Source organism: Phacochoerus africanus, chromosome 11 (genome assembly GCF_016906955.1).
Source record: "Phacochoerus africanus isolate WHEZ1 chromosome 11, ROS_Pafr_v1, whole genome shotgun sequence".
NCBI lineage: Eukaryota > Metazoa > Chordata > Mammalia > Artiodactyla > Suidae > Phacochoerus > Phacochoerus africanus.
Window position 1 is genome coordinate 8,023,187 of NC_062554.1, and position 16,529 is coordinate 8,039,715.

Here is a 16,529-nt window from a genome sequence, read left to right on the forward strand (position 1 = left end):
CAGGCCAATAAACTTCTCCTGACCCCTGTGCTGTGACAGGAGCTGCCCTTTGTGGGCTCCCAACGTGCTGAGGGTAACTAACCCAGAATCTCACCACCCTAACGTGACGGGAAACTGTTAGGAAGCTTCGAGAAGGAAAAGGCTGGGCTATTTTCCATCTACCCCCTACTTCATTTTACCCTGAACCGTCGCCCCACTCCCATGCCCCGAAAGGCAGGCTTACCCCACTTATCTCCTACCAGGACCGGACAGCCAGCATGAAGAGTGTCACCGTCCCCCTCACCACTCCTGTGCAGGTTCCACCAAAACAGTGCCGCATTCTGAAAGTGAGAGGCCCCGTCCAGGGGGTCAGCCCAGAATCTCAGTCCTTCAGAAGCACCTGACTGAGGCCAAGTGCATGCATGTCATTAAGCCAGAAAACTGTCCGCGCAGACTCGGGGCCAGGCGAGCACAGCACGGCCCAGCGTGGTCGTCTCTTTACTCTTTGGCTCATGCGTCGCCAACGGAGGGCCTGCTCTCCTCTGGGCCCTGGAGAGAAGGAGCCAAATCGAGCTCATGGTCTTGTGGGAGAGACACGCAAAAACAAACCAGGATGAGACGGTGTGACCAGTGCCGGGGCAAAGGTGGGCACAGGGGGTCACAGGATCACTCAGCAAAAGCACAAGGTGGAACAAATCCCCCTCACCCAGGTAGGAACTTAAACCAGATGCTCGCCCTCCCTAACAGCAGCCCAGGAGGCAGCATCATAAGCCCACATGACCAGCAAGGAAGCTGAGGCTTAGAGGCTTTAAATCATCAGCTAAGAAGGAGCAAAGCCACAGCTCAAACCCAGGCGTCTTGATCGCAAACCTTGTATGTTCTTGTCCCCTCTTGTACCAGGTTTTTCCTATACACTTTAGTCCCCAGCATTTATTGAATGTTTAGGATGTGCTGGGCACTATGCTAAGAACTGTGAAGCATGATCTTAATTTTTTTTAGGGCTGAACACGCATAAGGAGGTTCCCAGGCTAGGGGTCCAATCAGAGCTGTAGCCACCGGCCTACACCACAGCCACAGCAACGCCGGATCCTTAACCCACTGAGTGAAGCCAGGGATCAAAGCTGTGTCCTCATGGATGCTAGTCGGGTTTGTCAACCACTGGGCCACAGCGGGAACTCCGATCTTAATTATTTGACTTCTCTTCATTCCTGAAGTAAGAGCTGCCTTCCCTGATTGTTGACTGATTGTTGTGACATTTGGGGAAAGCAGCCATTAAACAAAGCTCTTATCGCACCGGCCCTCCCCTGTGCCCGGCTGGACTTTCCAGCACTTATCGCAGTACCTGCGCTGCCTGTTAATGTCTCCGCAGCCCCGGAGACAAGGACCGGGAGTTTTCCTCTATCCTCAGTGTCTCCGAACCTCAGTGTTTACTGAACAAATGAGTGAAGGGACCAGTTGCTGTTGAGGACCCGAAGTGGAAAAAAACAGGCTTCTATTGTAAAGGGAAAGCAGACATGAAATTATCTACTTGTAATATAAGTGTACATAAAAATTTCAGTCGAGGCACAAGTGCCATGCAGTAGGCAAGAAAACGGAGGGAATGGAGTTCCCGTCGTGGCACAGTGGTTAGCGAATCCGACTAGGAACCATGAGGTTGCAGGTTCGATCCCTGGCCTTGCTCGGTGGGTTGGGGATCCTGCGTTGCCGTGAGCTGTGGTGTGGGTTGCAGACATGGCTCGGATCCCGAGTTGCTGTGGCTCTGGCGTGGGCCGGTGACTACAGCTCCAATTCGACCCCTAGCCTGGGAACCTCCATATGCCATGGGAAGTGGCCCTCGATAAAGGCAAAAAGACAAAAAAAAAAAAAAAAAAGAAAAGAAAACGGAGGGATTATCTTCCATCCTGGGCATCAGGGAAGACCGCTGGTCAGCCCCCTCCCAGGAATAAGCCTGCAGGCCCAGACAGCACAAAAGCTGGAGTGTTAGTTCTGCACGCCTAAAACCATCTGCAGAGATCAGCCCCCACTCACCTTGACCACAGGGACGCTAAAGTTGCCGTAGATGAAGGCTGTGGCTCCTCCGGCTTCCACAGAGCTCAGCTGCAAGGCCAGAGGAAGAGCAGAGGTGAACGAGGCCGCCTCCGCCCCACCCGACATCTGCTGCCATTTCTGCACGAATTTCCCGCGGGGGCCCCTCCTTCTAGGCGGGGAGAGAGGCTCCTGGAAAGACAGGCACCGACTGAGGCGCCGAGAGCGCTGTGTACTCGGCGACGTCCGTGCTCACCAGGATATTTAGACACAGCCCCCGTCTTCACCCCTCCAGTTAAAATCCTCATGGAGGGTTACTGCACGTCGATGAAATTTTTGAGACCCTTGGGGAGAAATACAGTTCGCAGCACAATCCAACACACACACACACACACACACACACACACACACACCCCTCCCTGAAGTACAAGTTGCATAGAACATTCTGACCATATGAGACACACCCTGTTATTGTCCATTTTATGTCATTCTAGTCTAGTTCAAGTTTCTTCAGTGCCAACCAGATCCACTAAATGGATTTCACAGGCCACGACTGGACCAGGCCCAGTGGCTCACGGAGCACTGCTTAGGTACAATGATTGCTGCTGAAAGCGGGCGTCACAGGAACTGCAGCTGGTACCTTTGGGGTGTTTCCCAGATCACCAGACCCTCTCTAGGTGACCTCAGCTAAAGAGGTTCACCACGGAATAGTCTAGAATCACAGCAGCGTTTACGTAACTTGAGGAGATTTGTTTTCGGATCCATCACTTATTCCTCACAACCAATATATCCTCCTTGCTTCTTCCGATGAGTTAGGGTTGTTCGTCTCCTGCACACGAGGGACCCGAGTCTCAGAGAGACGAAGTGGTTACAAAAGGCCACATAACTCCTCGGGGACGGAGCCGGGGCTGGAGCTGGAGGACAGCTCAGCCCTGCTCCTCACCGGTACGCGACCCTCTTGAACTTCAGGTCGTTTCCCGGGTTTACTATTCTAACCAACTCTTCGAACCTCTCAATGAATTCAATCACTTTTGTGTTTTAGACGGTTTTCTTAGCAAAGAGACTGAGCAGCAGTATGACGGGGTTGCAAGTACATGCAAATACCGAATAGTTTAGACGTACCGCTGAACTGCATTCTCACTGTCGTCCTACCCCCACCCTGGCTGTCGGCCGAAACACCCACAGATCCCACCCTGTTCACCTGGGTGGCAGAGCAAGGACTACGTGTGCGAGGATGCTGGCGCTTGTTAAAGGCAACTGAACGGACGTGGTGATTCAGAACCTGGAAGAGGCAGTGGTGATTTTTTGCACGTCTTGGCTCCCCCTGTAGCCCTTTGGCAACAGCAACAAGAGCAACAATTTGCTCCTGGTGTCCAAGTAACTAACAAACTGGACAAGTGTGTTCACACCCCTGCTGGCAGCCACTCTGGGTGTCAGCGAGATGGAACAAGGGGCCAGACCTTCCTGAGTCCTCTTCCTGTGGTGGCACAGCATTGTGGGAAGGGAGGGCTTAGCCGACAAAGTGGAAAGGGGATCTGAGCTGTGTGCTAACGAGCTCAGGAGCGGGGCACGCCCATGCCCCGTGGGACTGGAGGAGGGAGGGAAGTCCACCCTCTGGGAACCTGCCACTCTCTTGTATCAGGACTGATCTTCTGTCCGGTCTGAGCGGAAAATCACTAACCCGATTTCAACCCAGTCCCCATTTCTTAAAGCTTCTCTTCTCCCTACAGTGTTACTCTTACGTCCCCCGCAAATCTCATCTCTTCAGAAATGTTTCCGACGGTCTTAACCCCAACCTGAAAATGAAAACACTGGGCACAACCAAGCACGTCCTGGGTCCCACGATGCTGATGCCCGCTGATGGGATTCAACGACAGCAACAGAGCAGATGAAATTCACGGAGAGTATCCCCGAATATCACTTCAGCGGGTCCTCCTGACGCCCCGTGAAGAGGTGGAGGGGAAGCGGACGGGCTCAAGAATTGATGTCATCTGTGCTGAGGCCAGGCGTGAAGCGGCAGAACAGCAATGGGCCGACTGACTCCGAATCCCAAATGTGTTCCATTCCATTTTGCCTCAGATGCTTGAAACACACACACACACACACACACACACACACACCCTACCATTTAAAACTGCTGGGCTCTTACATCTGTGCCACACTTCCCACAGTAACGGGGCCTACGTAATCAGGGTGTCAGCTGCCGGAGGTATTGGGGATAAAGACCAGAGCAACACTGGCCCCCAGATATCCTATTCTTTGGTTGCCATCGATGTTCTTCACTGCCTTCGACCTCCCATGCCAGCTTGAGTCATCAACCAAACACATGCCAGCTGCTGATTCAAGCTCTACCCCTGCCCAGAGTGCCGACGTCAGCCAGCCCTCTGGGCCGGGTCAGCCTGCCCAGAAAGACCACTAGAGGCCAGACGCCACTGGCAGTGGCAGCCTTCCAGTCCTGCAGAAAGTTAAAACCGAGCCACATGAAGAAAGGTGCTGGGATGAGAGCATTAAGGACTGCGGAGTGCCAGCTCCGGGATCTTTTCCTGCTGCACGTGGAGACCAGATGCAGCACTAAGCGGGGGATGTGGGGGGTGGCGGGGGGAGTCTTTCTAATGAGCCTGGAACCAGGCCTTCATTGCAGGGTGCTGTGCAGAGCCCTACTACTGGGCATGTTCATCCCTTCTTTTAACAGTAAAACACCTCCTAGCATTTAAGTGACAGATGTTTGAAAGTATGACTTGTCCACAGAGGCGGTAAACCCACATGATCTGGAGGGAAGAGGGTGGGGGGGTAATAAAGACTGGGTCCTGGAGTTCCCTTCGTGGCTCAGCGGTTAACAAACCCGACTAGTGTCCTGGAGGATGCGGGTTCAATCCCTGGCCTCGCTCAGTGGGTTGAGGAGCCGGTGTTGCCGTGAGCTGTGGTGTAGGTCGCAGACACGGCTTGGATCCGGCTACAGGTGCAATTCGACCCCTAGCCTGGGAACCTCCATATGCCGCGTGTTCGATCCTAAAAACCAAACAAAACCAAACAAAACAAAACAAAAAAAACCAAATGGGTCCAGGTCCTGTGGGATAGTTAAGAAATTCGGAAAGGAAGCCAATTTAATTTTTAAGGAGGGTAATGTAGATATGTAGATTTACTAAAGAATTTACGAGGAGATAAGGAAGAAAATTCTCACTACCTATGAAAGAGCCACAGTTACTGAATTGCTCTGGCGGCGTCTCTGTTCTCCCCTCTTGCACCTCAGCTGCTTTATTTCTCCCTCCCCTCACAGCCCTGCAGCCTCGCCTGTAGGTCCATGCCGTTCAACACCAACTAGTCTGTGGTTCCTGCAAGAGCAAGACTCTCGCATCCCCCCACCCCTCCTCGTGGGGTTCAGGTGCGGCCCACCTCCCATCCTACCGCTGCCGAGGACAAGGTCACATGGAGGGCGGGAGCGGACCTGTATTTATTGACACCCCCCACAGGGCCCAACAAGACTGCCCTGTGAAATTCACACACTTCCTGGAGATTTTTGTGCTGTGAATATCAGATAAAGTCAATATCTGACACTGCTTTGCAAATCATCAAATAGAAGAGATAAACAGTCATAAAGGAAGCAGCCCCGGTCCCTCCAGAGCAAGACTCACATAGATCATAAATGTCGCGACTCGGTTCCCGGACTTCATTCTGTACAGTGGACTGGATGGCGACTGAGGCAAAAATAAAACACATCGTCATTTCATTCAGATGGCACCAGCGTGACAGCCAGGATTCCCCCATAATATAGGGAGGAGAAAAATGGGGGGTGTCATGGAAAGCACACAGCCTTGAGCTACATCCTGGTCAAAAAATGTGCCCATTTTGCTGGCAGCTATTCAATATGCTTTATTTTTCTTTTAGCAATTTATTAGATACTCTTATAAGTGGATTGTATACTAACCAAACAAAACTGCTTGTCAGTAGTAAAAATACTAGATGAGGGCTCAAGTGTACCTTTGCACTTGAGGGGTTAAGAACCCGACTAGCACCCACGAGGATGAAGGTTTGATGCCTGGCCTCTCTCAGTGGGTTAAGGATCCGGTGTTGCCGTGAACTGTGGTGTAGGTTGCAGACATGGCTCGGATCCCGTGTTGCTGTGGCTGTGGTGGAGGCCAGTAGCTGCTGCTCTGATTTGACCCCTAGCCTGGGAACCTCTACATACTGCAGGTGCGGCCCTAAAAAAAAAAAAAAAAAAAAAAAAAGAAAGATTGGAGTTTCCAATTATTTGCCAAAGTGACATACTCTTTCATCATAGAACAGTTTAAATGGGGATATGATTTACATGCCATAAAATTCAATCACTGTAAGACTATTTTTCAGTCGGTTTCAGTAAATTTTAACAGTTGTGCAACTATTCCCACCATCCAATTTTAAAAGAGCTGCATCAGCTGAAAAAAAAGCTCCATCAGCTCAATTTACTCACTGCCACCTCAACTCTGAGCAACCACTGATCTGCTTCTGTCTCTATAGTTTTGTCTTTTCTAGAAATTTCACATAAATATAATCACAAACATGTAATCTTTTGTGTTTGGCTTCTTTCAGTGAGCATGGTATTCTTAAGGTTCATCTCTGTTGTTGGATGTATCAATAGTTCATTTCTTTTTAAAAAAAAAAATTTATTTATTTTTTGCTTTTTAGGGCCACACCCAAGGCATACGGAGGTTCCCAGGATAGGGATTTAATTGGAGCTACAGCTGCCAGCCTACGCCTGAGCCACAGCAATGCCAGATCCGAGCCATGTCTGTGACCTACACCACAGCTCACAGCAATGCCGGATCCTTAACCCACTGGACCAGGCCAGGAATCAAACCCACAACCTCATGGTTCCCAGTTGGATTGTTTCCACTGCACCATGACAGGAACTCCAGTTCTTTTTAATGCTGAGTGGTATTCCATTGTGTGGACACAGAAGATATTATTTATCTATTCACCTACTTATGAACTTTCTGGATAGTTTCATTCTTGGCTATTACAAAATTAAAAAGCTGCTGTAAACATCTTGTACAAATCTTTGTATGGATATATATTTTCTTTTCTCCTGGATAAAATATCTAGGAGTAAAATCATAGGCCAAAAACTGCCAAATCATTTTCTAAAGGGCCTGTACTATTTTGTATTCCCACCAATAGCGTCTGAGAGTTTCAGTTCCTCCACATCCTTGTCAACATTTGATATGATCTTTTTTTAAAACTTTATTTTATCATCCTAATACGAGTGCAGCTCTTCTCACTGTGGTTTTAATTTTAATCTCCCTAATGATGTTGAACATCTTTTCATGTGCTTATTAGCCATTTATTTATTTTCTTTGGTAAAGTGCTCATTCAAATAATCTATTTGATTATTAACCTATTCAAAGTAATAATTCAAATAAGCCTATTTAAAAAATTGAGTTGTCTTTTTTTAAAAAAAAAATCTTATTGGAGTATAGTTGACCTACAATGGAGTTGTCTTATTGAGAGGTAAGAGCTCTTTACATATTTTGGATTTAGTCCTTAATGATGTGAATGATTTCTCGTAGTTGGTGGCATATATTTTCATTTTCTAATGTTGTTTTTGAAAAGCAAATTAAAATAATTTTGATGAGATTCAAGTTTATCACTTTCACAAATCATGCTCTGGTATACTATCTAAGAAATCTTTGCCTGACCCATGGTAACAATGATTCTTCTCTACGTTTTCTCCTAGAAGTTTTATAATTTTGCATTGTACATTCAGGTCCTTGATCCATTTTGAGTTAGTTTTTTTCTTTTTAGGGCCACATCTGTGGCATATGGAAATTCCTGGGCGAGAGGTCAAATTGAAGCTGCAGCTGCTGGCCCACACCATAGTCACAGCAATGCAGGATCCATGCCGTGTCTGCAACCTACACCACAGATCAAGGCAATGCTGGATCCTTAAATCCACTGAGCAAAGCCAGGGACTGAACCTGTATCCTCATGGATACTAATCGGAATCTTAACCCACTGAACCATGATAGGAACTCCTTGAGTTAGTTTTTGTATGTGAGTCTAAAGTTGTTATCATTATTATTATTTCGTTGATATATATCCAACTGGCCCAACCATTTGTTGAAAAGACTATCTTTTCCTCATTGCATTTCCTTGGCACCTTTGTCAAAAGTCAATGGACCACAAAGTACGAGTTTATTTCTGGACTCTCTATTCTGTTCCATAGACCTATGTGGTTACACTGATACCACACTGCCTTGATTACTGTAGCTCTACATTACATTTTGAAATCAAGTAGTGTGTGTCCTCCAACTTTATTCCTCTTTTTCTTTTTTTTTTGTCTTTTGTCTTTTTAGGGCGGCACTCACGGCCCAGGCTAGGGGTCAAATCAGAGCTACAGCTGCCAGCCTACACTACAGCAACACCAGATTCAAGCTGTATCTTCGACCTACACCACAGCTCATGGCAATGCCAGATCCTCAACTCACTGAGTGAGGCCAGGGATAGAACCTGTAACCTCATGGTTCCTACTCAGATTCGTTTCCACTGCACCACGATGGCAACTCCCTCTTTTGCAGAATTGTTTTGACTGTTCTAAGTCCTTTTCATTTCCATAAACACTTTATGATCAGCTTGTTAATTTCTAAACCTCCTGTAATTTTGATAAAGTTTCAGTTGAATATACAGATCCATTTTAGGGAGATCTTTTTAATCCTCAAAAATTATTTGCTGACTCCCCATGAGCAAAGATGGGCAGCTGAGATCATGAGGGAAGGAGAGTGATCAGAGGAAGTACGGAACTTCAGGGCCTCTCCGCAGAGATAAAGCTCAAAAAGCCTCCAGCCAAGAGAAGAATTACCATACCCTTATCATCCCACCTGTCTCACTGTTAGAATATTCCTGAGGATCTCCCCACCCCAGCAACCTGGACTACTCCTTCCTGCCTCCTACAAGGAAAGGTATGTGGCCCAAGTCTCACTCTGCCCCATAGGGGCCTTATACACCCCTAACCAACCAGCAAGGGTATCAGAAGACCCCCATCTTTCCCCCAGCCAGTCAGCAGGTCAACAAGTGTATGGTAAGACCCCTCCTCTCTCTCCCTCGTCTCTGGGCTATAAAAACAGACACAACCATGCTCTCCCTGATTATCAGAAGCCAGCCTGCTGCATTAACAGTGTCTCTTGCCTCAATAAATTTGTCCTTTCTTCACCTTGCTTGGAATTTGGAAAATTCTTTTTCTGACCCTCGTGCACAGACCATGACAGGAAGGACAGTCTTCACTGGGAAGTCCCCAAGTGAAACAAGACAGAAGATTCCATCGCAGGCCACGTTCTTCTCCCCATGAGCAGGTTTTGGAGAGGGGGGGTAGTAATATAAGAAGATGAGTTAGCAGGAATCAGCTTGAAACCAAGGCTTTCAGATCTGCCTAGAACAAGAAACTTTGTTCTAAGATTTTACTTCGTACTCCCTGGGGGCCCCAGAAGAGCTCTGCCTCTGAGAAATAAATACTACCCTTGTTCCCTACCCCAGAAGAGCGGTCACTGACCCCCTAGTTACCGTGGCATGGTCAAAATGAGGTTCATAGTGCCCTCCAATTCCATAGTTCACCACCTGGAGATACTCTGCATAGGGAGGCTGGACGTCAAGGCCTGTGAGGGCGGCAATGCGATGGTCGAGGGTCACCAGCATTGGATCAACAGTGTCCTTCAGCCAGGCGCTAAAACACACCACAGATTGGAGCATCAGCAATCCGATGCCAGAAATGACTAAATATCCTTGACTGAACGAGTGAATGGCAACTGCCAGGAGGAAGGGAGGGAAGGGGGCAGGAAGAGAGACATGAATCCCTCGTTACCTCCTTACTCCTCTTAACTGGCCCAGTCCGTTTTGTGCTCTGTCTCAGCATTCACAAGTTCATTCATTCAACATACTTTCTCTGAGGCCTACTGAAGGCCAGACCCTGTCCTAGGTGCTGTGAAGAGTGAAGGCTTACATCGCCAGGCCCTGGGTGCCGTGGGAAAAGCTTAGGAATCAGATCGCAAGACCAGTCTCAGCTCCTCTCTGTGACCCTACGTCAGGCACTTAACCTCCAACCTCTCTAAGGTCCAGCGTGTTCATCTATAAAGTGGGGATGATAACATCTACACACGGACTTAGAAAGACTGTGACAGATGATGCTGATGAAGATGCTTTGTAAGCTGAATATTAGTGATTCCTGCAAAACAGAGAAAAAAATCTCTGCTCCTCTGCTCTACTCCAAGGTGAACCAGGATAGGTCAAAGGCCAAAGAACAAAAGTTCGGTCTCTTTTCCTGAATGTCTTGTTGAGGTTCTGACAACGTGGAGGATTTGGGATCTGGTTATAGGTCCTTGGGCAGTGAGGAGGTGCGCCCCAAGCAGAGCCAGAAAGCCTCTTGGGAAGATGAGGGCTCAGAAGAGAAGCACGTGGGCATGTCAGGGAAGACTGCCTCTTTGCGCTGTAAGTGATGGGTCAATTTCCTCATTCTTTCACATGCAGTACATTCAGAGACCTGTGCTGTGGGTTTTTAAAATTACAAAGATGGAGTTCCCGCTGTGGCGTGGTGGTTAATGAATCCAACTAGGAACCATGAGGTTGCGGGTTCGATCCCTGACCTTGCTCAGCGGGTTAATGATCCAGCGTTGCCGTGAGCTGTGGTGTAGGTCGCAGACGCGGCTCGGATCCCGAGTTGCTGTGGCTCTGGCATAGGCCGGGGGCTACGGCTCCGATTGGACCCCTAGCCTGGGAACCTCCATATGCCGCAGGAGCGGCTCAAAAAAAGGCAAAAAAAGAAAAAAAAATTAAAAAATAAAATAAAATCACAAAGATACTCAGGACAAAGCTATTGTGTTCAATGTTTACAGATACTCAGGGCAAAGCTGCTGTGTTCAAAGAGCTCATGAGAGAAGACACACAAATATACACCAATATAACTGGGTACAAATCTTTTTTTTTTTTTTTTTTGGTTGTGCCTGCAGATGTGGAAGTTCCTGGGCCAAGGATCAAACCTGAGCCTGTAAGCAGAGCCACAGCCGTGACAATGCTAGATCCTTAATCTGCTGAGCCACAAGGGAACTCTGAGAACCAGCCTTTAAAATAAAGTGCTGGGGAGCCCAGGGGAAGGAGATGTTAATTCTGGGGCACTGAATAAGATGGACAGGTAGGCCGTTGAAGGGTGCATATAATGGAAAAGGCTGAAGAAATAGCCTAAACACAGGTGTGGAGGGGTGATAATACATACTGAGTACTGATGCAAAAGCATGTGGTTTATGAGAGAGCAATGAGAAATCAGGCTAGAAGCAGAGGCTCGGGGGATGCTGCAGAAAGCCGAGCACACTGTGGTCAGGAAACTAGTCTTCGTGGATAACAGCCAGTGAAGGTTTGTGGGCAGGAACATGATTTAGTGACTAGAGGTTCACTAGGGACCTTTGAGGGACCAGCGCCAGTGAAGCCGTGAGGAGAGAGCCAAAATTCAAGGGCGGGCAGTGTGGTGGGTCGGGGAGGTAAGGGAGGCAGTGAAGGCCTCAGCTTCTTTCCTGAAAGGTAAAGAGAATACCACCCACTCCCCTAAAAGCCATGCCTCCAAGTAGGAGGCTGACTTCTCTGCGACACTGCAATGTCAGAAAGGTTAGAAAAGCAATGAAGCTGAGGTTATTTGGACCTTTCAAAGCTGAGAAAATAACTCCCATGTAAAAAAGGTCCCCACATGTACCAGACTAAATACGTCAAGCCAAATGATTCTGAATCAAAGCTTTCCTCACTCACCTCACTGCCCAGACAACAAAACCATCCACCCAGCCTGAGGTCTGGCCTCTCCCCAGAGATGCCATCATCATCCCCAACTCCGTGGGGACCCTCCTCTGACCGTATCATCTGTCCTGTCCTTACGGCACAAACCAAGGCTTCGGTGGGGGTGAGCAGGGATGGAGCAGGGGGGACTATAGCTGGGCCCTCACAACGGAATCTGCCCCTCTAGAGAGGGCATCAGATCCAGAGGATCTGGCCAGCTGCCTTGCCTGAAGGGTGGCAAGTCGTGCTCTGAATATGAGTCAGGAGGTGGGGCTGGAATGCTGTAAAGTCAAATTCCAGAGACAGGACTTTTTCTCTGGAAAAGCAGAGTCCTGGGTAGGAGAATGACCACAGGCTTATTTTCTGATCGAGGGCATAGGAGCTTTTTCAAGTCTTTCCCCAACGGCCTCCTAGTTAAGTCCTCAGACCCATGTAACAACCGGCGAAAGGCCCTTGCGGGAGGGGAGTGGAAACTGCTGCTTCTTAGAACAGACTTGTGGTTGCCTGGGCCGGGGGTGGGAGGATGGAGGAGGGACTGGGAGTCTGGGGTTAGTAGATGCTCACCATTGCATTTGGAGTGGATAAGCAATGGGGTCCTGCTGTGTAGCACAGGGGACTATATCTAGTCGCTTGGGATAGAACATGACGGAAAATAGTATGTCTAAGGCTGGGTCACTTTGCTGTACAGCAGAAATTGACAGAACATTGTAAGTCAGCTATAATAAAAGAAAACAAACTGCTCCCTCTCGACAAGAACATAGGGATGGAGAACAGGTTCTCCAGGGGCATCCTGGCTGCTGCCCGAGGGCGGCCAGCAGGTGTGACCAGAGTCCCTGGCGAGGAAAGGCCCCTCCCCTCTCACCTTTTGCTGATGCGGTACTCCACTGGTAACTGCTTCTCGCCCGATGCCACCACGGATCTCTGCAGCTGGGGAGAAGGATGTAAGAGGAAGTCCAAGTGGTGATAATGCAAAGGGAAGGGCTCTCATTTCCACCGAAAGGCCCCTCTCTTAGCATAAACCTAACAATCACCCACTCCGCCGGAATTAAAGGATATTTCGCACATGCTACTAATTTAGTGATAGCTATACATCTTGAATATACAAAAATAAGTCACAAAAAAAAAACCCGAAACCTGAAAATTACCTTTAGCTTTGCAAATAGTAAGCATTCAGAAAAGTCTGTTGAGGAGTTCCCTGGTGGCCTAGTAGTTAAGGACTCAGTGTTGTCGCTGCTGTGGCTTGGTTTTGATCCCTGGCCCAGGAACTTTCACATGCTGTGGCCAAAAAAAAAAAAAAGTCTGTTCAACTGCAGTACAAGTGATTTTGAATCCCTTTTGCATCTGCAAGACTGTGAATTCTCTAAGAACAAGGGCTCTTGCTCATTCATCTTTATATCCTGGGTCTGGTAGGCCTGGCTGATGGTAAGCTAAATTTCGACTTAGTGTTTGTCAAATTAAATGAACACCCAGCAACAGGACACTTTCCATCCTCAGAAGCAGCCTGCACCTTCTGAACAATTCCAATAAAAGCCCCTCCTTAGAGAGAATCAAAATCTATTTTGCTTGCCGCTGCCTTGGTTATAGGGAGAAACCAACCAAACAGGTTTGAAGTCACTAATTTAACTGAATGTTTCTATTTTGTTCTGAATGTCTGGATATAAATTTTTAATTATTTTTAAATAAAGTGGCTTCTAATAGTGAAAGTATTATACCAGGGGCAGAAAGAGAAGCATTATTTTAATTACATAAGGATGCCTGTCTGCCTCTGCCTCTGTCATCAGAATGTAAGCTCCACGAGGGCAAGGCCTTGGTCCTTTGCCAGTGCTGTACCCCCAGGGTGCAGAGAAGGCCTGGTGGGGAGTAGGTGCTCAATATGGGTGAAACGGGAGTTCCCATCGTGGCTCAGCAGTTGGCCGACTCCGCTAGCATCCATGAGGATGCGGGTTTGATCCCTGGCCTCACTCAGTGGGTTGGGGATCTGGCATTGCCAGGAGCTGTGGTGTAGGTCACAGATGCGGCTCGGATCCCACGTAGCTATGGTTGTGGTGTAGGCTGGCGGCTACAGCTCTGATTGGACCCCTAGTCTGGGAACCTCCATATATGCTGCAGGTGCAGCCCTAAAAAGACAAAAAGACCAAAAAAAAGGGGGTGAAATGAACCCAGAAGTGAACAAACACAAAGACCCAGCCCTGGCGCTTCACACGCAGTCCGAGTAGACACGGGGCTCTGAAGGGCACGAGACGGAAACCTTTCCTCCGCTCGGGGGCTTCTACAGTGTTATTGTTCCTGCTGCTGAAGCAGGTGGCCAACCTTGGAAAAGCCTGTTCCCTTCCGGGACCCGTTTCCCCAGCTATAAACGGCAGCAGGTGAACAACACACTCAAGGAGTCCTTCTCAGCCGGCGAGTGACTGGTACTGCCTCCCCTGTCCTCTGCCAGTTGTTCCCAGCGGCCTCTCCAGGGCCTTCGCGGAGGGGAGCGTCAACGAGAGACAGTCCCTTCTGTTCTTTTAGGACAAGATCAATGGTTTAAAAACAAATCCTAGGCAATCTCCACTCCACCTTGCCCTCCCCTCCTTTAAGGAGCCACACTGCACTAAATTCCTTTAACAATTACTATTATTTTTTGTCTTTTTTTGGGGGGGGCATACCCGCGGCATATGGAGGTTCCTGGGCTAGGGGTCAAATCGGAGCTGTAGCCACTGGCCTACACCACAGCCACAGCCACGCCAGATCTGAGCCACATCTGCAATCTACACGGTAGCTCAATAGCAATGCCAGATCCTTAACCCACGGAGTGAGGCCAGGGATCAGACCTGCGTCCTCATGGATGCTAGTCAGATTCGTTTCCGCTGAGCCACGACGGGAGCTCCCCCTTTAACAATTATTTACTGGTCACCTCCAAGTCATTCATCTAGGGGGACAAATACTGCTTGTTCACTGGGCTATGCCTATGCCAGGCATTATAAATACAATGGAGGAAGCCAGACCCAAGTACAGGGAGCTATGGATACAGAGAAGGAGCATCTAGCCCATTCTTAGGAAGGACAGGAAGGTCCAGGATGCCCCAAAAACAACTGGAGTCACTCCGGTGAGAAGAGGCCAAGGGAAGAGAGTTTCAGGCCGAAAGAAGAGTGTGTGGGGAGGCCAGTGAGAGCCGATCTGTTCATGGGGCTGCAAGTTGTTGAGTGCGGCCGGGGTGTCTGTGGAAGGGAGACATGCGGTGGGGGTGGGGTATCAACCAGGCCAAGGAGCTGAGAGCAAAAGTGACCCATTAAAGAGTATAAGCAAGGGCTTGACTCAGTTGCGACCCTGTGCAGATCACTCTGGCTGCAAAGGGCGTGATGTGGAGTCAGGCCTTTCAAGGGCAACATATGATCCCTGCTAGTTTACAGCCTAGCTTGCGGGATAGGATGCTAAGCCATGAAACTGCTAGTGACACCAGACAATAATAAGCAGCAGGATAAATGGAAGTGCCAAATAATTGGAGACGAAAGCTTTGAGTTTAGAGGAGAGAGAGGTTATTGCATGTGGCCCCAAAAAGTGCTCTGAAAAAAATGTTCCTCCTGAAAGATCCTCTGAAAGTGGCCAGAGTGGCCAAGGCGAGGGGGCTGAGGGGGTCTGAGGTTTCAACCGCGTCTTCAAGGAAGGCTGGGATGCACATGGGGGAGGAAGATGATGGCAGAGCATTCTCAGAAGCGGACAGGGAACAGGAGCAGAGAAATTCAACACAAGCCACAAGGCGGCTCAGGCCCCACACGCCCCCAGGCTCATTCCAGGGCGAGCCAAAGCCCAGACGCGGATCCACAACCCCAGAGAGCTGTTCCTGGGCAAGGGAGTGTGGCAGGGTCCGTGTGTGCCAAGGGGATGACCTGGCCCCAAGGGATTAAGTGAGCATCTCCGAGGGGGCCGGCCTGTCCTGTTGCCACAGCAACAGAGCTGTTCTGAGGAAAAAGGAGCTGCGGGCAAAGGCTGCCTGGGCTCACTGAGAAGCCAGCGCTACTGGAAATACATCATTTCAGTGCACCAGTGGATGTTCAATCGCTTCAAAAACCTTCTGTACAAAGATTCCAGATTTCTCTGAAGGGCTTTTAGTTAAGATGCTTATTGCTCTTCTTCTCCCTCCAATCCACGCCTGCTGTCCAGTCTTCCTCAAGATCTGCAGACAGCTCAGGGCCCTCTTCCGGTGTCAAACTGTCCCTTGGAGTAACGCCCAACTCCCCAGCATGGCAGGTCCTTGCAGCCGCATCCCCCACACCCTTCCACCCGCTCCCTTGCACACTTCGGCCTCCTGAACCCGCTGCCCAGCAGGCCCGGGCACAGAGTGTCTGCCTTCCTGGAGCACCCTGTGCCCCTTGCCCTCTGAGGAATCCACAGGGAAGCCCTCAGTTTCCCTTCTTCCCCTCGCCCCCATCTGCTCTTCACCCAACTGCCTCTCCTTCAGAGGAAGCGCCCCTTTTTGTGCTGCTGTCGCACAATCTCCCCGCCCCCCAGGACAGCACAGGAAGCTGCTTAAGGGGAGGGAGGAACACCTAAGCTCCTGGAACAGCCCGGCACCCAGCGAAGTGCCTGGCACACACCCTGCGGTGTGATGAGTGAGGCCCGGCTGCGGGGGAGCCACCAAGGGCAGGGCGTCTGCTTGGGCACAGCGGGTCTGCGGCCGCCAAAGGCGCCCTTTGTGAAGAGGCCACACGCTTACGGGGGTGAGGTCGACCGGGGCCTTTTCTAAACATCTGCCACACTCCCGGG

The 16,529-nt window shown here is 49.5% G+C and overlaps 1 protein-coding gene across 1 annotated transcript in view; it reads right to left on the reverse strand.

Moving 5' to 3' along the window:
* P4HA3 (prolyl 4-hydroxylase subunit alpha 3) overlaps nt 1-16,529 on the reverse strand; it is a 40,335-nt gene that overhangs the window by 1,081 nt on the left and 22,725 nt on the right. The window contains exons 8-12 of the mRNA XM_047753545.1: nt 12,646-12,710; nt 9,534-9,693; nt 5,637-5,699; nt 2,008-2,076; nt 224-320 (exon numbers count right to left, since the gene is read on the reverse strand). Coding sequence (XP_047609501.1) covers nt 224-320; nt 2,008-2,076; nt 5,637-5,699; nt 9,534-9,693; nt 12,646-12,710 — 454 coding nt within the window. The remainder of the gene's footprint in view (nt 1-223; nt 321-2,007; nt 2,077-5,636; nt 5,700-9,533; nt 9,694-12,645; nt 12,711-16,529) is intronic.